Source organism: Pleurodeles waltl, chromosome 4_2 (genome assembly GCF_031143425.1).
Source record: "Pleurodeles waltl isolate 20211129_DDA chromosome 4_2, aPleWal1.hap1.20221129, whole genome shotgun sequence".
Taxonomy (NCBI): domain Eukaryota; kingdom Metazoa; phylum Chordata; class Amphibia; order Caudata; family Salamandridae; genus Pleurodeles; species Pleurodeles waltl.
Window position 1 is genome coordinate 40,492,707 of NC_090443.1, and position 21,967 is coordinate 40,514,673.

The following is a 21,967-nucleotide window of genomic DNA, read 5'->3' on the forward strand; positions in this document are numbered from 1 at the left end:
GAGCTTCTATCCTTGTGTCGGACTCTCGGCAGGGCACCCGTCTCCCATCGTTAGCGCCTCCTACAGCCTAGGGCGCGGGTGTCAGCGATGCACCAAGTCGCTCATCCCCAGTCCCCGTCCAACAACTGGCAGCGCACGTGCTCGCCCTGACTGCCATCCCAGCTCCCTGCTCCATCCTTTAGGTGCTCTCTGCAGCTCTTCCTCTGCCCCGTCTCTAGCGCCTTCCACAACGTAGTGCACAACTCTCACCGGTGCACCCCATTATCAGTCTGCGGACAGGACTCTCGGCGGTGCACCCTGTCCCTCTTCCCTAGCTCCATCCTTGTGCGGGGCTCTCTGCGGGACTTTCCCTGTTCCCGCTCTCTAGCGCTTCCTACAACCTAGGACACCATACCCAAGGGGCACCCCCTCTTTCCCCCTACAGCCCCTCATCAGTCTGTGGTAAGGACTCTCAGCGGTGCACGTGCACCATGTCCCTCATCCCAGGCTCCATCCCAGCGCTGGGCTCTCTGCGAGTCTCCCTGCCTCGCATCTCTAGCTCCTCCTGCACCCTGGGGCGCGGCTCTTGACGGGGCACATCCTAAGCCCCCCGTCCATACTTGGGGAGGGCTCTCGGGCAGTGCGCCCTCTCCTCTCATCCATAGTCCCCCTCCTCCTCCCCTGTGCAGCCTCTGGGCGTTGTTCCGGCTGGGAGGGGCTCAGGCGCACTCTCTGGTCCAGCCTGCTGCTGACTTATAAAGGCAACTTGTATCAGAGCATCCCTCCTGTCTCACCCAGCCTACCTGCCCGCCACTACTGTCCACCCCTTACCACTCTCTCTGTGCCCTCCTGCACCGACTGCTCTCTCCACTCTGTCCCAGGCCACCTCTGCCTGCCCTCTCCAGTGCATACTTCTCCCCAGCCTGCCCCCTCCATCCCCGGCCGCACCATGAGCCACAGGACGGCGTCCACCTCCTACCGCCGGGTCTTCGGGGCCCCTCTCCTCTCCCCGGTCTCCTACTCTTCATCCTCCCGCTACTCGACGTCCGGCAGGCTGATGGCCACCCCCTCGTCCATCCACGCCGCCCGTCCCACGGCCTACCGGGCCCGCTCCAGCGCCCCCGTGGTCCGGTCATCCTACGACCGGGTGGACTTCGCCCTGGCCGAGGCCGTGAACCAAGACTTCCTGACCACTCGCTCCAACGAGAAGGCCGAGCTGCAGGAGCTCAACGACCGCTTCGCCAGCTTCATCGAGAAGGTGCGCTACCTGGAGCAGCAGAACGCGCAGCTGGTGGTCGAGCTGGGCCAGGTCAAGGCCAAGGAGCCCCGGCGAGCCACCGACCTGTTCCAGCAGGAGCTCAAGGAGCTGCGGGGCCAGCTGGAGCTGCTGGGCAAGGACCGTGACCGCGTGCAGGTGGAGCGGGACAACCTGCTGGAGGACCTGGGCCTGCTCAAGCAGAGGTGAGGGGACATCGGGGGCAGGGGAGCAGACGGACCCCAGGGGGACCATCGGGTGCAGGAAACTGGGTATTGTGAAGCAGAGGTGAGGGGGCTGGGGGGCGTGGGAGCAGAGGGACCCCAGGGGGACCATGGGGTGCAGGAAACTGGGTATTCTAAAGCAGAGGTGAGGGGACATCGGGGGCAGGGGAGCAGCAGGACCCCAGGGGGACCATAGGGTGCAGGAAACTGGGTATTCTAAAGCAGAGGTGAAGGGTGGGGGGGCATGGGAGCAGAGGGACCCCATGGGGACCATCGGGTGCAGGAAACTGGGTATTCTAAAGCAGAGGTGAGGGGGCTGGGGGGCATGGGAGCAGAGGGACCCCAGGGGGACCATCGGGTGCAGGAAACTGGGTATTCTAAAGCAGATGTGAGGGGGCTGGGGGGCATGGGAGCAGAGGGACCCCAGGGGGACTACCCGGGGCAGGAACCTGGGCATTCTGGAGCAGAGGTGAGGGCAATAGGGGAGTGTTGGAGTGGTAGGACACCACAGGGACACCCTGCTGGAGGACCCAGTTCTTCTCAAGCGGAGCAGAATGTTTCAGGGGGTCTGCAGCAACCTGTTTGAGGGTCTGGCCAGGGTCCTGTGAGGCAGAGGTGAGGGGAGTTATGGGTGAAGAGGGTGGTGACAGTGGCGGGAACCCAGGGAGACCCCATGTTTGAGGGTCTGGGCCTGACAAGCAAAGGTGAGACTTTTAAGGCAGTATGGGGAAAGTGGGAACACCTGTTGGAAGATCTGGGCATACTCAAGAAGATGTTTGGGGCGTTACAGGCTTTAGGGGTTCTACAGAGAGGGATCACATGATGGCTGTTCATCAACCTTCTCAAGCAGATTTGAGAGGTGTATGTGGGTCTGTTACCACCTGTGTAAGGAACTGGGCCTTCTCAATCACAGGTCAGAAGTGTATGGGGCCCAGAGGGCACTCCGAAGACAAACTGCAGGAGATCTGGGCCTTCTCCAGCAGAGGCGAGGAGTCTATCGCCGTCAGAGGAGCGCAGGAGCCCAGGGGGAACCAAGAGTCAGGGGGAGAAAGGACCCCAGGGAACCCTCTGACACACCAGCTGGCAGGAGGCCAAGCTTCTGAGAGAGGTGGGGGGAAGTGGGGTCCTGGGGCAGGGTGGAACTAATAATGTGAGAAGGACACAGGGTTGTGAGGTGGGCACCCTGGAGGGCCACACGCAGAGAGGTCAGTGAGTCAGTCGGAGAGAAGGGGTCCACCAAGGTGGCCACTCAAGCTCCTCGTGGTTAGGACTCCATGTTCGCAGTCCTGGGCTTCTGCTTTTCTCTTACACATCCTTGAAATCAGGGGCGTTAGTCCATTTGGTACAACGAAAGCAATCCACAGCTACAACTCCCACAGCGCAGGAGGTGTCACTCTTTCCCAGCTAGGAGACCGGCCGAAATACCGGATCTGAAACCCGGGAGTTCATCGCTGTGGGCTACGGAGGTCTCTTTGAGAGGGCCTTCCTGCACGGAATACGGGAGAAGGGACTAGTGTAGCTCCACGGCGCGCCTCTCTGCACAGGGTGCTGGGCTGCAGGGCGGGGTTCTCTGAACAGGATCTTGCAGGTCAGGTCGTTTTAGGGTGGGGCAGGTGCTGAACGGCCGTTGTCCCTGCCCTGGATGCTGGGTCGGAGATGGGCAGTGTAGCTCCGTGGGAGGGAGTCCTAGCACCGTGTGCCTGGAAGCTGGCGAAGATTCGTCCCATAAGGGAGATCTCCGCGGAGGGTGATGGGGCGGGGCTGGCGGGTTTCAGCAGTGGGGCACCCTGCCCACAGAGGTGAAAGGAGGGGGCATTTGTGCAGTGCTGGGGCGGGGCTCTGACTCCGCAGCGTGCAGGGGTGCACATTCCTGGATGTGGTTGGGGAGCACATGCTTCGGGCTTTGTCTTTGCTCAATGCTTCGTGATGAGGCTAACTGCCCAGGCAGGGTGGGTGCGGTCCTGGGTGGGGCCATCTTCACAGGGTGCTGGCAACAAAAGATGTAGTCTCAGAGTTCAGCACCCTCACAGGGGTGGAAGGGCTGGCGCAGTCCCCGGGTGGGGCTGTCCGCTTAGGGTGCAGACCCAGGTGGGGGGTGCACAGGGTGGATGGGGGGACAAGGCAGTATGTGGCCTTGGGCCGGGGATGAGTGTTAGAAGGGGTAAGAGGGCAGCTACATTTTCCAGGTGGACCTCTTAGTAAATGGTGCTGGGGCAGCGGGGTGATCCGCTCAGGAGGGCGGGGGAGTCTACCTTCGGGGAGGGGCTCGCTGTTCTGAGGGAAGAAGCAGGCAGAAGCGGGCCCTGAGCTGGACCTTTTTTTTATTTTAATTGCATTTATATGGTGCTTACTACCCCTGACGAGTCATCGAAGCACTTTTCAGCGAGTAGCACGCTAATCTGGAACCCAAGATGAATTAGTGGTGGATTAGTATAAGGAAATATGAGTACAGTATTAGTATTACTATTAGTTAATTTGAGCACAGGATATGTGAGTTTGTTAGTTGGATTTGGCCAGATAATGGAGGGACAGAGGAGGGAAGAATCCAGAAGTGTTAATTGGGAGTTTATAGTAATAGGACGAGGCTTGGGATGAGTAAAGGAGAGATGGAGGAGGGAAGAGTCTGTGGAAAGGGTTAGGGGGATCATAGTAGCAAGGGGGGGTTTGGATGAGTCAAAGGTGAGATAAACGAGGGAGAATTTAGTAGGTTGTTTGGGAGATCATGGTAGTAAACAGGTTTGCGGTGAGCTAGATGCGGTAGAGGAGGGAAGAGCTTAGGCAGGGTTATTTTGGAGTTGAAAGTAGTAGAATGGGTTTGGGGTGAGTCAAAGTTCTGGAGAGGAAAGAGGACAGAATCATTCAAGAGTCTGAATACCTACACCAGGTGGTGGGGGAAGATGCCACAGAAAGGTGGGGCTCCCTGCACTGGGTGCAGCCAGGTGCTGTCCTGAGGCGGAGGGGGTGTTTGGCGGGGTCCATGAGATGCTGGGAAATCTGCCCTAGCAGGGTGGGGCTCCATGCCTACGGTACTAGATTGGTTCCTGTGCTGTCCCATGGTGGACCTGAAAGCATCTTGTTTGACGGTGCAGGGCAAAGGGTCCCTATACAGGGTGTACCTTCTGACCTTTCAAAAATTACCTTATGTGCATCTGATTGTGCCCCACCCTTAGTGCCCTGTACCACTATCCAGGCTGCTTTGCCTCTCTCCCACATGCCCCCCCCCCCCATTGCCCTACATACTTCGAAGACAGGCGTTGTTTCTTGTGGTCGAAGGAACAGCGATAAAATCAATATTTGTTGTCTTTGCCTCTGGTTGACCGAAAAGGCCTGTAAACGGAGTTCTACCCGGAGGGTCATGAATTAAAGATGAGGTCAGCCTCCCTCAGTCCCAGGGAAGGACAGGGGAGGGCATCCTCCAGCTGAGCCCCAGTGTGGCTTTTCCCTCCGCCCCTGTCGATGCTGGGCCCCTCCCCACTCCCCGAGACGCGGTGGCGGCAGTACCCCGATAAAGAGTCTGCTGGAACTAGAGCTACAACATGATACTGAAGGAGCTCAGAAGACGGAAGTCACGAGACTGGAGAGAGGAACAACATGTCACGATATGAGACTGAAGTGGGGGCTAGGTGTTAACGATACATGAGGGTGAATAAGACATGACACTATGAGAATGGGAGGTGGGGGTATGAAGGGCCACACTATAAGAATGCAAGGGCAAAACAAAGTCACGATAGGTGCCCGGAGGGCGGATCTCGGGATCACGATGTAAGACTGAAAGGGGAATAAGAAATCATGACATGAAACTGGAAGAAGTTCTAAGAAGTCATGACATGACTCTGGGGAGCTGGGATAGGCAAAAGGGGTCACAATATGAAAAAGGAGGTCGACAAAGAGGTTGTGATATACGACTGAAGGGGCTTTAGAGATTAAAAGGTCATGAGGGAATAAAATGTCACAAGTGACACTCTCCAAGGTGGAAAGAGTCAGAAGTAAACTTCGAACATCTATAGTCACAGTCCCGTGAACGCACCAAATGTGCATATGATAAAAACTTTAAACACGGTACATAAAAACACAGAAGGAAATAGATTGGTACAGGTTCTGGGGAGAGAAAACCACAGGAAATCAAAGGGCAAATATGGATCCAACTCATGCTCTGTCCATTTTCATTGAACAGGTAGATAGTGGGTCATAGAAGTTCTTATCTGCCCCACTTACACCTGGTACATACCTGCTCTGCTCTTGAAACACAGATGTGCTGCAAGGTATTTTTTATCGTACCTTCACTACAGCCACTAGGATTTTATAAAATGAGTAACCCTTACCAACTGCAAATTGTTAAATTATTATTATAACAAAAGAGGACAGGCTCCCCGCTCCTGTTTCACCAGCACACCCAGTAGTCGGATTAGGACCTCTTGGAGACTGGTACTCAACACTTGTGTGGCTGGTGTGTTAGCCCATCATGGGGACAGCTGCGTTGTATGATGGCTGGCATCTGTAGAGTTTGGTGTTAGGCAGTCTTCACCATTTCTCAGAAATGGGTGTGGCAGATGAGTGAGGCCTTCTTCTGCAAACGTAGGTAGGTTATGATCAAGGGCGTTTAGCAGAAACTATGAAATCCAGTGTTAGGGACAGTTTCTTGACTTTAGATTCCACTATAAAATCTGTTTTTTGGGGGGGAACGGATTTATTGATCATCTAGCCTGAGCTGCCGTTTATGCGGGCGCCTCAGAATGCTGGACGTTTCTACTGTGTAATTGCCCGAGACTTATTAATGGCAGATCATTTTATTTAAACCCACTGTTGAGGTTATATTTTATTCATATAGCGCCGGCAGCATTGATAAACTATTTAAATGGAGCAACTCATGCAGATTGTGCAACAACTGTAAAACTTATGACTGGTTTAAGTAATTTTTTAGGGTGCTCAATTAATAGAATTTTATAGTTTATGTATTGGTAGCGCCCATTCGCAATTGAAGCTGATTGTGTTATTTTTAGTCTTTTTTATGCATAATGGTATCGTATACCCACTAGGCAATAAAGATTTACGTTTTTGCTTGTTAGCTTTGTTTTTTGCATAATGGTATAATGAGCCTGATATCCAGTTAAGTTTTACTTTTACTTTAGATGATCAGAGCATCTCTTGGAGAGCAGTTTGTTGTATGATTGCTGGCATTGCTTGAAATAGGGGTGGAGACAATCAGAAAGTTATTTTTAAGACACCAGTGTTAGATCATTGAGACACCTCTTAGGGATACCATTCTTTGGCGATTAGAGACATCTCTTGGCGATAGGAGTGTAAAGATGTTAATAGCCAACTCTTAGAGTTGAATATGTTGCATGTTAGACATCAGTAGACATCTCTTAGCGATATGAATGTTTAGACTTTAAAAGCCATCTTTGGAGGTGGGCGTGTACGTTTTAGGCATGACTAGACATCTCTTGGAGATATGAGTGTTAAGACGTTAAAAGCCGTCTCTTGAGGTGGGTATGGAACATGTTAGACATCAGTAAACACCTCTTGGAGATTGATGAATTACAAAATCAAAGGCATCTTTTTGAGATCGTTGTGTTGCACAGTCAATGACATTTTTTGAAGACTGGTGTGTGAAACCAATCAAGGGTGTTTTGGGAGATTACTGTATGAATAATCAATGGCGTGTCTTTGAGATTTGCATGTTAGGCAACTCTGGGTGTAGCCAGGTGAAGTGCTAGACGATGAAAGGTGTTTGTTGGTAACGCATGTATTTATCAGTTCAGGACATTTCCTGTTCATGGGCACCTCTTTATCCTTTGCAGGACGATTGCCTTAGAATATAAGGGGCATTTCTTGATTATTGTTGTGTTGATAATATTAACGTGTTTTGGTGCGGATCTTAATATTATACCTTTGCTATTTATAAATGCTGTGAATAACGTTTTACTATTACCAAATAGAATAATACTCTATTTATCACCTTTCGATGGATGAAAAGCTATGCTGGCCCTGCCAAATACAAACGTGTTACCTGCTACCCACTCTACATCTTGGATGAACGAGGGCTTCTCTTTGAGAGGTTTGCATTAGACCTTTGTTAGCATCACTTGGAAAGGATGTGTTCGAAGACAGGAAGCATCTCCTTGAGATGGATCTGTTAGGATGAGGAGGCGTCTTTCCAAGAGACAAGCGTGTTAGACTGTCCAGGGTATCTCTTTCACAAATTGTTGGGTTAGATAATCATGTGCATGTCTTGTAGATGGGTGTCTTACACAGTAAAAGGCATTTATTTTAGAAATGCTTGCATTAGGTGCATTACTTGATCAAAGGCATCTTTTAAAGAAATAAGTGTTTTACACAATTGAGTATATTTCTTAGATGATGAAATGCATCGTTTAAGATATGGGTATGTTAGACAATTGGCAGTATCTCCTGGAAGTAGTTGTGCCCAGCAGTTGTTGATATCTCGTGGACTAGGTGTGATAGACAGAGAAAGCATCCATTGAAAAAGGGTGTGTTGGATGATGGAGGACATATTTTTAGGGCGTGCGTGTGTTAGACAATGAGGACATTTCTCAGAGAAGGGTGTGTCAGATTATTGAAGGGTTTATTTGAACAGATGTATATGTTAAATGAGCGAATACATTTCTTTAAGATGTCGGTATTTTAAAGAATCAAATGCGTACCTCAGATGATAGGTCAATCAAACAATTGTTGGCATTTCTTGTGGTAGGGAAGGTAGACAATCATTGGCACCTTTTAAAGGTAGGTGTGTATTGGACAATATAGAGCACCTTTAGGAGATGAGTGGGCTAGGCAAAAGTGCACCTCTTTAAGAGAAGGGTGTGTCACACAGTGACAGCATGTCTTTAAGAGATTGGTGTATTAGACGATAAGGGCATCTCCTATGAATAGGTGTGTTTAATGTTCAAAGTGACCAACAGATAAGTATGTTGATGATCAAAAGTATTGATTGGAGATGGGTGTATCCTACTATTATTGGCATGTTTTGAGATAAGAATGATGGACAATCGTCCTGTATTAGAGAAGCATATATTAGATAATAAAGGGAATCTTTTGGAAAAGGATGTGTTAGGCAAATGGACATCTTATTAGAGGTATGTGTGTTAGACAACAATGGATAGATGTGACAGACAGTTGCTAGATTCTAATAAAGATAGATGTGTTAGACAATACATGGCATCTCATGGAGATGCAAGTGTTACATCAACAGCAGCACATCTCTAAAGAGATGAGATTTCTTAGGGGTGGGTGTGTTAGATGACCAAAGGGATCGCCTGAACAGACTGGTGTGATAGATGATGGAAGGTATGTTTCTAAACGATAGGCGTGTTTGCTGGCAAAGGCACTCTTTTAAGAAAAAGTATGTTAGAAGATGAGGACATTCCAGAGGAAGGGCATGTTAGATGATCGAAGGGATGCCTTTGAGGCGGGTGTGTAAGATTATCATTTTCATGCTTCCTGCTTGCTTTGCTTCTGCACATAATTGTGCACTATATTTACTGATTAACCTTAATAACCAGACTTTTTTCGTCGTCCATACTGTTTTGATGTTGTACGTAATCTCGGACTGAATGCACAGCAAACATGCAATGGCTGCTGTTACTTCTTTTGTATGTAAAACACTCTGACACCCTAGTTAGGTTGAGTAGCCCTATATAAACACAAATAGGATAAAATAAAAAAAATAACTCGTAGGATGGGTTGTGATTGACGCTTATTAGTATCTGTTAGAAATTGGTGGGTGGGTCAGACAATATAAGGCATCACTTTGAGATGGGTGTGTTAGACAATATAGGGCATCACTTAGAAATGGGTGTGTCAGACAATATAGGGCATCACTTAGAGATGGGTGTGTTAGACAATATAGGGCATCACTTAGAAATGGGTGTGTCAGACAATATAGGGTATCACTTAGAGATGGGTGTGGTAGACAATATAGGGCATCACTTAGAGATGGGTGTGTTAGACAATATAGGGCATCGCTTAGAAATGGGTGTGTCAGACAATATAGGGCATCACTTAGAGATGGGTGTGTTAGACGATGTATGGCATCACATACAGATGGGTGTGTTGGACAGTGAGGGGATCTCTTAGGAACGGGTGTGTTAAATAATCAAATGGATCTCTTTAAGATGTTAATGGGTTAGACAATGAGGAAATGTCTTGAAAATGGTATGTTACGTGATTAAAAAGAACACTTGAACAGATGCATGTGTTAGAAGATCAAAAGCCTCTCCGTAAGAGATGGATGTTTCACATGATGATGCATCTCTTTCAAGATATGAACATTATGGACAACAAGGGCATCACTTAGACATGGGGTGGATGGGATGATCGAAGTCATCACTTGGAGATGTAGGTTAGACAGCAAGAGCATCTCTCAGAGATGTGCATTAGATAGCCAAATTACCTCTTTAATAAATTAATGTGTTAGATGATGAGGGTACCTCTTGTAGATGGGCATGTTAGTTGATCAAAGGATTTTCTTTGATAGATAGGTGTGTCATATGACCAGTGCATTCCTTTACGAGATGTATGTGTTAGACAACCAGGTCATCTTTTAAATATGAGCGTGTCAGATGATCGAAGGGTCACTAGGAGACAAATATGTTAGATGGCAGGGATATGAATGTCTTGGAGGTAGATGTAATAGATGGTCGAAATCATCTTTTTAAAAGATGGATGTCTTTGATAATGAGGGCATCTCTTAAAGATGGATGCGTTAGACAAGAAGCACATTTCTTGCAGCTGGATGTGTTAGAAGATAGAAGGGAGGTATTTAAGAGATGTTTGTGTTAGACAATGAGAACATCTCTTGGAGATGGAGTGTTAGATGATCAAAGGGAGCTTAAGGAAATGTATGCAGTGTTTAATTTGAATTGGTGGTTGCCGGTGGGAGCCACAGGCACTCATTTTTTTGGGACCTGCATTTATTTTTCCTCATTAGACATTTCCCAAGAGAAAGAGAGGGAAAAGACACAAAGGGAGAAAAATAGAAGAAAAAGATGGAAAAAACTTCTCTCGATGAGAAAGCAAGAACCTGTAGGAGTGAGACAAAGGGACAGGCAGTGTCTAGTAGCTAATTAACGGGGCAAGAGGTGGATTGAAGACTGCACAGCCTTATATTCGGAAGGCCAGTATTTAATTGTGCCAGCCATGGCTTCTGAGCAGAGCTTAGTGCACCAACACTAATTCTTTTACAAATTAGGTCCTGGATATATGCATTGATAGTAAGGGGTGCCTCTCATAGTTAGAAGTGTTAGGCCATTGATGGGTTCACTTGATGGGTATGTTAGAGATAGTTGTGTTAGATGATGGAAGGGATCACTAGGAGATGAGTGCATCAGACGGTGAGAACATCTCTAGAGATAGGTGTGCTAGATAATCAAAGGGATCGGTCAGAGATGGGTATGTTAGATGGTGAGTGAATGTCTTAGAGATGGGTGTGTTAGATGATCGAAGGGATCACTAGTTGTGTGTGTTAGATGCAAGCACATCTCTTAGAGATGTCTGTGGTAGACAGAGAAGGCACCTTTTCGAGATAAGTGTGTTAGATGATCAAAGGGATATCTCGGTGTTGGGTGTGTTAGATAGCGAGTACATCCCTTAGCGATAGCTGTGTTAGATGTCAAAGACCACACTTTGAGATAGTTGTGTTAGATGATGGAAAATATCTTTTGGAGCTGAGTGTGTTAGACATAAAGTACATATCTTAGAGATGGCTGTGTTAGATAGTGAAGGCACCTCCTCAAGATAAGTGTGTTAGACGGGGGAAGGGATATTTCAGAGGTGGTTGTGTTAGACAGTGAGCACATCTCTTAGCGATGGGTATGACGGTGTACTGTCAAATCCTTTTTACGTCTTAGACCTGCAACAAAACCTTCAACTTGCGAGCCCTGGCGCCGCCCTCAACCACAGGCGGTTGGTACATATTATGCTCAATGATGTCCTCCTTTCTGAGAGCGATTCTCTACCCAACATATCCATGTTGGTGGTCTTTTCCATGTTATTGAGCTCCACTAGAGCACTTTAACTTTATAAATAATTCCAAATCCTTGTAGATTGCCATCATTATCATGTTCTGTGGCTCCTGGCAACCTCTACCACTACTGGAACATAACCATGACTTCAGTGGCAAGAAGAAATCAGCATTTGCAATACAATGGGTTTCACATTTGCTCGAGTAGGAGCTATTAGCGTTGTAAACTCCTAACCGGACGTGTCTTGCCACACAAATTAAAAGAAAAAAACAAAGCGAGATTGCGCTATGTAAAATGCAGCACTGTCGCGCTAAAATTGAAAAAGGAAAAACAGAGCGCGATCGTGCTATGCAAATCCCAGCGTGATCGAGCTGCGTGGAAAATAAAAGGATAAAGTAGACCATAAACCGTGCTGAAAACATGAAGCCTCGTATGTTTTCAGTAGTTTACCAGTGCTGTGTAGGTGGGCTAAACACTAGAAAAGGCATGACGTATGCATGCCTATCACGAATGAAAGCAAGCAGATTTTAAAAGGCAAGCCCACGGACCAATGAAAGTGACTGACGTGAAGTGGGCGTGGTTAAAAGCCCAAAGAGAGATTACTTCAGGGGTCGGAGCGCTTTGCACTCGCCCCTAAAAATACTGCAGCCCTTCCTTCATCATAACAACCAAGTGGCTCCCTATTCCACCTCATTTCATTTCAAGTATGAAATCTTCATCCGTTACCATTTTCTATTCACTGACTCTTTATACACAGACAATGTATATTAAAATGGAAATTACAGGGTCTAGCATGCACATTTCTGTTGGCTAAATCCATGGGAGCGACTGAGGGTTGATTCATTGGAGGAGGGTGTGTGTGTGTGAGGTGGTGGGGGGAGGGGGTAAGCAGTAGGTACAGGGCACGAGTTTCCCAGGTCCATGCACGGGTAGCTCATCCAGTGCAGGTTTTTGCTTTGCCACCTCAGACTTGTAGTACTGTTTATACTGGTGATAAAGGAGTTCTACAAGTCTCACAATGCAGAGCAAGAATACACAAGACAGGCTGCTCCACCCGCCACCTGGGAAGCGGTCCGTAGCTTTGCTTCAACCTTCTGTACCTCTGTAATCTTATACCTTGGCAAGAGCGTTTGGACTTTGAAACAAAGGAAAAACAGCGAGCAAGGGATACCCTACACCACTTAGCGCATTACATCAACCACACAAAAGGAGATGGAGGGATGGAGTCTAACCACGGCAATCTGTGGGTAGCTGCCCAACCCATGGTGGGGCACTCTCTTTGGCACTCTAGACAGAGGCCTGACCTATGTAAGTCAGAACTCATCTGCTCCTCAGGGGAGCAGTCCATTTCATACTGCTAGGCGAGTCCCCTCCAATTGGGCAACACAAGCAACACCAGGCCGATTTCGGGTTTTTTAGTTCTTCTCAGTGAGGCATAGCTTGGATCCAGTGGCACAGAGAGCAAAGGACCAACTTCTGAGCATTTCGTTTTCCTCAGAGAGATGGCCTTTGTGCATCAGGCATGCGTGGATATGCGTCCCTTTGTCACTGTGCCAAATAACTCAATTTGCTCCCTACTGGTGAGGCCCAAACAGGATAAAACTAGTTGGGAGTTGCTTATATTTCCGTTCAGGAAGGATCTGCACTGACAGTTTAGGTTGGACTGTACAAGTTGCAGCAGGACCAAGGCTGCTTTGCATGTGGCTGGTTCCTCTCTGAGGAGACATCAACACAACAGACTAGACTGTGGCCCAGACTAACTACCATTGGCTGAGATTAATTTTATCTATTCACCCATCACTTTAGTGTTTTCTTCAGGCGAAGGGAGGGCTTGATTATACTGGACAACAAATCCACATATGATGCAGGCTGCTGAGACTATAGCTCTAAATTAAGGAAGGCTTCGACAGGCAATATATAACATGTATATACATGTCTGAGAGTAGTGTCTCTGATGTAGGCTGGGTTTTCTAAGATGTAGAATAAAAGGATGTCACAGGAGGCACAGAGTAGTGTCATGGATGGAGAGCAGGCTCACCAAGGCATTGAATAGGAGCAACATGGTTTTCAAAGGCTTCATAGGTGTCACGGGGGGGGGGCAGACTCGCTAAGGCGCTAATAAGCCGGGACACATGCAAGTCACAGGCCGCTTTGAGTGTATCGCAGGTGAATGAATGTGGAATTAACCCTTCTGCTGCTGATTTGGCTTCACTCATTTCTCATCTCTCTTTCGCACAGGATGGATGAGGAGGTTCACAAGCGTGAAGAGGCCGAAAACAACCTGATTATGTTCCGCAAGGTGAGCCTAGGAATTTGCTTCTCACTTTTTGTCTCTTCCATCCACGTTTGCTTTCTTGATACCGGTTGTCTCTATTTCCACCCCTCCCTTTTACAGCCATCATTCACCCTTCACTCTCCAGTTTCATTTGCACTAATTTCTCCTTCCACCAACACACCTCGCCCTCATATCTAACCTCCCCCTGACGACGGATTCTCTTTCTCAAACTTAAATTTCCAGTCACATCTCATTTTCTCTCTTGAACTCCCTCTCCCCTCACACATTCTCTTCACACCTCTTTGCACCTTTTCTATCTTCTTCCTTCGTATCCTTTCAGCCTCCGTAGCATCCCTCAGCTATTGTCATTCCCTATTTTCTACACTCTCAAACCTGCTCCTCCATCTTTCATCCCCTCCTACCAGTCTCTTTCCCTCAAACGTTTCTTTCACTGAAGCCTTTCTCGGTTAACCCATTTCTTTCACACAATTCGCCTTCCTCTGTCTTTGTCCTTCCTCAGTGTTGTTTGCAGTCTGTCATTCATTCTCATCGTCTTCTTTTTTTGGCCCCACATTGATGCAGGATGTGGACGATGCTACACTATCTCGCCTGGAGCTGGAGCGCAAGATTGAGTCCTTGATGGATGAGATCGAGTTCCTGAAGAAACTACATGAAGAGGTACATTTGGGGTATATTTTTAGGAACACTGAGCAGGTTGGGCAGCTTCCTTGCAGCACATGCCTTCTGTAATGTTTCATTATATAGTCCTACAGCGCATTTATTGACTGAGTAACGGGTAAATTGGTGGTGATATAAATATGCCCACCCATGGGCACATACACGAGAAGACTAAATACTAGCACAACCTATAAGAAAGGCTCGGTCTCCAGTGCCTTCCTAAATGGTCCTTTTCCAGGGATCACAAAGGATAGAGCACCACAGGGTAATTCATCTGATTGTGCAGTGCGCACTGCTGCTCTCAGATGGTGGGACTGTCTTAGAACAAGTTCTCTCTTACCACTGCTGATTCTGGTCCCCGAAGCCAACACTTCCTTTTCTACCTCAAGTAGGGTGAGATGGATTGATGCTGGATCTTCTGGAGTGAACCAATGTTGTAATTTGTAATTTCCTCAGCAGTACAATGGAAATAGGGAGCACCAAACCATCTTCTGGCAAATCCAGGCTAACACGTGAGTGGGAAATGTCCTCCCTGCAGATCTGGGAATTTTGTTGAAGGGTTGAGGAGGAAACTTAGAAAGTGGGAAATTTCTAGACTCCTTTATTTCAGCCACACCCCTCAGAGTGAAGTCACAGAGCTGATTCGAGCATCCAACAGGGTCCATCGCTAATCACAGGCATGAACTTGACAACTACAGCATCAGCACTTTAGACATGTTCCACCCAAAGAGAACAGATGTTCAACCCCACAATTCACTAAGGCTGGCACACTCCCTCACTCTGTTGACTGCACATGCCCAGACACCGAATTAGGCTCTGGTCTGCCATGGAAACCTCTCATAGCTTAGAAATGTATCCCCGACAGCTGAATGCGCTGCTAGGCCGTAACAATGGGCGAATGGGTGCTGTGGAAACAAAACGAAAAATAAGCATGTTGGTGTAACTTATCGATTGGTGCCACAGGGTTAGAACCGTTTCGAGGAATGACAAGTACACCGTGGAACTGGAAAGATAATCTATACTGGTTCGTTAATGATGAAACTGCAGATGTAAAACAGTAGGAGAGAGCGGAACGAAAACAACAAGATTTCATGGAGCCATTTGTGTAGTGCAGGACATAACTAGAGTAGAAGGTCCTAGCGCTCCGTACATCCACAGTGACATAGGCCCTCATTCTGACCTTGGCGGTCGGCGGAGAGGCGGCGGTCGGACCGCGAACAGACCAGCGGTCGGAAAAATGGCATTCTGACCGCGGCGGTCACCGCCGCGATCGACCGCCACTTCCCCACTCCGACCGCCACGGCGGTCATGACCGCCGGGCTGGAGTTTGCGCACTCCGGCCCGGCGGTCGTCCCAAGACCGCCAACGGTATCATGACCCTGCCTACCGCCGCGGTTTCTGGCAGTCGGGAACCGCCATGCGAACCATGGCGGTAAGCACTATCGGGGCCAGGGAATTCCTTCCCTGGCACTGATAGGGGTCTCCCCCACCCCCCACTACCCACCCGAGTCCTCCCCCCACACCCTCCACCCCCCCTGCCACCCCCCAGAGGTGGTACGAACCCCCTCCCCACCCCCACCCCGACATGCACATACATGCACCCCGACATGCACACACCCCCAACATGCACATATACACACCCCCTCTACACACGCACACCCCCATGCACGCCCACATCACACAACACCCCCCCCTCCCCCTCCCCTCACTTACCTTGTGCGTTGGTCCTCCGGGAGGCGACGGGAGCCATGGGGAGGTGACCGCCAACAGAACACCGCCAACAGAAGACCGCCACACAGATATGTGGGTCGTAATTCTGTGGGCGGTGTTCTGCTGGCGTGGCGCTGGAGGTTGACCAGTCTCCACTTTTCCGCCGACCGCCAGTGTGGCTGCTGGCGGTTTCCCGGCGGAACGCTCCCAGCGGTCGGAATGCGCACCGCGGCATACCGCCGCGGTCGGCGGTCTTCACCGCGGCGGTAACTCTGCGGTCTCGCGAAAAGACCGCCAAGGTCAGAATGAGGGCCATAGTGTCCTTAACTGGTTCATAAATGTATTCATTTACAGTCAAGAGACATGATTATGGAGGAGTACGTTCCAAAAACATAACAGATTATAGCTTTTCTATACAAACAGCTACAGATTTTCTATACAAACAGCTACAGACCGCATCTTTCAGAAAAACAAGCAAATACAGCCACCATATGCTTAGTCCATGTGGCTCTATGCACTGGGCTTTCTCAAGGCTGAAAGTAATATAAAACATAGCACAAAAAGAAGCCCTTAGAGGGAGATGTGAACACCGGAAGCAAAAGGCATGTCACACTCACTGGTTGAAACAATCTGGCCTTTGAGAGTCAATGTATGTGAGTTGGGAATCCACTTCCTGGCAGTCCAAACATTGTACATACATTACTAAAAATATGTTCTACATGTGGCTTTACCAGTATTTATCAAACGTAATGATGATATAAAAAGGGCAGGAGGATGCTTCCTCATGCCTTCAAGTTCTTAAAAATCTATTGGACTCACATGGAGGAGTAAGGACAGAAGTGTCACACGGGGTGAATTAACTCGTTCTTTAGTTATAAGGGCAGCAACCTACCAAGCGATTGTTGTCTCAGTATGTCAAGTGCAGGATGACACAGTACTTAATTTGAGCTGGTGGTTGCCGGCACCAGCTCTTATTTTTAAGGGCCGGTACTTATTTTTCTGCTTCAAGCATTTACTGCGAGCAAAAAACACAAATAGGAAAGAAGGAGGAAGAAAAGGACCGGAAAGGGTCACAAAGAGAGAAAGCAGAAAGCTGCAACAGTGAGCGGAAGGGACAGGGAGTGGCAGTAAATGGATTAAAGAGGCCCGAGATGGCTTCAAGATTACGCTGCCTCAGTCTTCCATATTCGCACATTAATTCCAGCAGCCGCGTGTTTCAGAGGAGAGCTTTGGGCACCGGCACCTTTTTATTTTCAAATTAACCACTGGGATGACAGCGCTGTTCACAATTCTGGCCCAGCAGGAGTCAGTGGAATCTGAGCTTTCTGAACATTGTGCAGTTTATGCCCAGGTTGCTAAACTTAATTGCTCTTCCTCTTCTTTCCGTACCCACAAGGCATATTTGTACAGAAGCAGACAGCAACCCTGTCTTTCAAAACATGCTATGTCACCAACTGCAATCCATGGCCACTTGGTATCATTTTAATCATTTGAAAGCATCTCTGTCTAGTGCATGCTTCCATATGGATGGCTGGGCCTTCTCTGTTAACCCTCTGGTTTTTGGTGTACATGTACAGAGCACCCTGAATCCATATATGGCTAGGTTGGTGCTGTGTAGCTGCTTATTTGTTTTACTTTCCCCATCCCCCTGTAACTTTGTAAGACCAGGAAGAGGCATTGGCCCTGATTATTAGTTGGATGGTACTAGTTTACCGTTACTGTGCAGTAAAATCATCCCAATTATGAGTTAAATCCCATACAATGGGAAATTACTTTGTGGAACTGACCTTTAGAGCCACACATCCACATGGAATTCCCAATTAAACGGGGCCCCACAAATACAGTTACCACCTTCCCTGAGCAACAGGTAAATGTATGCAGGTACCTCTGCATATGGGTGCGGGGAGGTAGGGAGAGTACAGGAGGAAAAGGGAAATTCATTTTTGGCAGGGGAGAACATTGAATTCTCTCCTTGTCAGAAGTGAAATGACAATTAAAGCTTGGCTGTTGCTGCTGCCAAAGTCTCAATCCTCATTTGCTGGCTGGAATTACTCCTGGAAAAAACAGGTCTGGCTCTCTAGGCAACCAGGAAAAAAACGAATGAGGTTGAGCGGAATTCCATATGTTGGTTTTGCTCCCCTTTACTTGTAATTGGGGCCTATGTAGACATTATTAATAATTTGTTTGTAATGTGGTGCTTAATACATCATTTCTGCTGTTGGTATGTGCTATAAGGGTTGTGTTCATCTATTCTGGCCCACTTTGGATGACTAAATGCAACAGAAGAAAGTTCAAGGGGGCTAATGATAAGTAGTAGGACAATTACCTTGGCACAAAAGCAGTCTCAAGTCCACGTCCAGGTTCAATGAGCAAACCGCTGTATACTTCAATAGAGTGGTCCTGATGCAAGGGATACAGAATGCTGAAGATGCCGTAAGATGCTGGGGATGCTTTATTGTTGATGAGGGTCTTCCTAGGGCTACTTGTCTGTCCATGTCCAGATGGGGTGACTTTGGCCACAGGGGTTTATTTCTCTCAAATTCCTCCTTGGTTCAGTAGGTGTCCAGTCATAACTAAACCAGCAGTTCTCTTTGCTGAAGGCTAGTGTCTGTCTTGGGTGACCAAACCGCACTTCAATAATGCTTCTTTGTCCAGCAGACTCTGGTGCAACCTTTGAGCATTGAGACTCAATCATCTGGGCTGCACATAGGAAGACAGTGGTGATTAGGCAGCTGCGGCTACTGACTGGTTAGATGGACTTCTTCAACTTTTGTGGCCCTGGTTCTGTAAAAGAAAATCAGCCAACTGACTCTTGGAGTTCACCTTTTCTGTCTGGGACTCTGGAGCAACTTTTACATGAGCCAGCAACCATAGACACAGTCCTCTCTTTGCTAGCCCAAGGAGCAGCAGGTGCAGTCCAGTGATTCAGGTCCAGAGAACAATAGGGCAGCCTTTCTTTGGTCCTCTCTCCAGTCCAGATGTGATTTGAGGTCTAGGTGCCAAAGATGCCCTATTTATGCCCTATTTATGCCCCAAAAATTACCTTGGGATATGATGGTCACAGGCCAAAAGGCTAGTAGGAGCTTTCCAGACTGATGACAACTTCCTTCGCTGTGTGGCATCTAGATATCCCAGAGCACACTATTCTGACCACTTCCAAGACAGCAGAATCCCTCTCTGTGTGCGGTGCTCGGTAGACCACCCTAGAGGCTTGGTTACCTGAGAGCTACAAGCCCAAGGAAAAACTGGTTTAGCAACCGGTTTCCCATCTCTGTCCCAATGCCAATTCGTCTACCTCAACAACAGAGCAGCTTCTCTCATGTGTGTTCACCATTTGTCCTTCAAATGCGGCTTCCTATTTAAAGCTCCCTTTATGGGCTCACACCTTGTGTGACATCCCGCCAGAAAGAGGTGACACCTCTTCCAATCTCAGGTCTCTATTGTTAGTACTCGAGGGAGTTGTTCAGAATTCTTCCCAGGAGGACATAAAGCTGTCTTGTGGCCAACATCTGCAAATGACCACAGGAAGACTTGAGCAACAGAGTGTCAACTTTCTAAAAGTTGCATTTCTCAAAAAGTTACATTAAATTTGACTTGGGCATCAAGTTGGGGATCACTGCAACAATCATTTTGATACCTTGAAGTATCGACTATAATAGTCCCTTTCAGAAGTTAGCATAGCTGAGGTGTCAGCATGTAACCCTGTACTTGCCAATGGGGCTACTAAAAGTTCTGCAATACATTTTTTAATTTGGGGGTTTTACTGTTATGACATATAAAAATACATGTCCTACTCTTTAATGAACAGCACCCTGCCTCCGGACCCAATAGGCCTGCTGTAGACTTATACGTAAGTAAAGTTGTACAGATTGGATGTAAGCCAATCAGACATAAACTTTGTAGGGTCAAAATACTGACACTGAGGTCTGGTGAGCAGGCCTCAGTGCACTCTCAGAGTTTAAACTCCAGCAGCATCAGTCCAAACCTTTGGGGGTGATCATGCAATAAGAGACATTTTGTTACAGCACTTTATTTACCCACCTCAGAAGGAAGGGACGCTGAGCTTGCCTTGTCAGGATTTAAAATCATGACCATCAGATCACTTTCTATTGTATCTCCAGTTCTAGGAAACTTGTGAGGAAATGTAACTTTCACCAAATATTCAATTAAATTTAGGGGGATTTGTTAAGTGCATGGCTACACCACGGGCTTACCAGCGATGGGTGCATTAGGTTCACATAGGGAGTCCTAATCAAATAAGTATGTTTTCAGTTGTTTTCTGACACTAAGGAGATTGTTATTTGATCTGCGGGTGAGCAGCAAAACGTTCCAAAGCACTGGGGCAATAAAGGCAGAGGAGCGCCCTCTACATCTGGCCTTTTTCACCCTAGGGATACAGAGCTGGTGCAACCTGGTTGACCTAAGTGCTCTGTTAGGATGATAAGGACTAATCAATTGCTGGAGGACCATCTTGTGTTTTGCACGGTGGGTCATGCACAATACTTTAAACTGAATCCTCCTGCTAAAGGGTAGCCAGTGTAGTGTGTAAGTCCTGAAGAGACAGACTGTGTCTTGGGGATGCCCAAGAGAATCTGGGCCGCAGCATTTTCAATTTCTTGCAGTCTTTTGATGACTGACAGTGGATTCCCTAAATAGAGGTAGTTCCCATAGTCAAAGCAAAATAAAATCAAGCCTTGAACCACCACTCTCCATACAGTGACAAGTAGCCATCAAAGTGTCTTTCTGAGAGCTCTCAATAGTCCAAAGCAGCTGGAGTATCGATCCTGGCTTGGGCCCCCATAGTAAGTCTGCTATCAAGTATGACTCCCAGGTGCTTAACGTCCACCTTGGGAGATGGGTAGTCACCCTGGGAGGAATGCCAGCTAACCTGGTCCCAGAGTGATAGGTTGTTACCGACCACCATGACCTCATTTTGTCACCGTTAAGCTTCAAACAGCTAACAGCCATCAAGTTAGCAACTTGTTGTAAACATTTATTAAGTTGCTGTGAGACCATTACTGTGTTTGGAGTTTGTGAGACCGTGGTCTGTGTGTCGTTAGTGTAGGACACCATGAAAAAGTCCAAGGAGCAGATATTATTTGATAATGGACGGACAAACAGATTGAACAGCATCGGACTCAGGGAAGAGCCTTGAGGAACGCTGCTTTTCAAATGGTGCATGGTTGAGGGAAACAAACCTTCACTGACTTGGAAGCTCTAGTTGTCTAGGAAAGAGGAAAACCGCTTAAGAGCTAGCCCGTGACTCCTGTCTTTCCCAACCTCTTCAATAGGATTGGATGGAAGACTGTGTCAAAGGCTGCACTTAGATTGAGAAGAATGACAGCAGCTGAGACTCCCCTATCAGGGACCATTGTTGGCTCTTCCTTAGCTGCCAGTAGTGCTGTTCCTGTGCGCATCCCAGACTGGATCCAGTTTGAGTGGGATGCAGAATATCATGAGCTTGCAAGAATGACAAGAGATGATTGTTTATTAATTTGTCCATAATTTTGCTGACTCCTGGGAGTAGAGAGATAGGGCCGTAATAATTCTCAGCTAACTCTGGGTTCAGTGGTGTTTTTTCTAACATGGGTCTGATAGTTGCCGTCTTCCATGCATCAGGTACCCTGCCGCTTTCCAGAGATAGATTGTAAACATCCAGCCCTTTCCTCAGAGTGTCAATGGAGGCCGGGTTCAGTGAGAAGCCTGGTTTTGTGGTTTTAGCTATATTAGGGATTCCTGCCACTAACCTGAGGAAACGCGCTAAGGCCCGTATTTATACTTTTTAGCGCCACATTTGCGTCGTTTTTTGATGCAAAATCTGTGCAAACTTACAAAATACAATTGTATTTTGTAAGTTTGCCCT

The 21,967-nt window shown here is 47.7% G+C and overlaps 1 protein-coding gene across 2 annotated transcripts in view; it reads left to right on the forward strand.

Moving 5' to 3' along the window:
• The first annotated feature begins 433 nt into the window (after positions 1-433).
• The window catches only part of LOC138292141 (peripherin-like), a 41,409-nt gene continuing 19,875 nt past the window's right edge, over positions 434-21,967 (forward strand). Inside the window, exons 1-3 of one of the 2 annotated variants that reach the window (XM_069230546.1) lie at positions 434-1,440; positions 13,680-13,740; positions 14,299-14,394. In XM_069230546.1, the coding sequence (XP_069086647.1) occupies positions 929-1,440; positions 13,680-13,740; positions 14,299-14,394 (669 nt within the window). In that variant the 5' untranslated portion in view covers positions 434-928. The remainder of the gene's footprint in view (positions 1,441-13,679; positions 13,741-14,298; positions 14,395-21,967) is intronic. The other variant, XM_069230547.1, reaches the window with a different exon arrangement.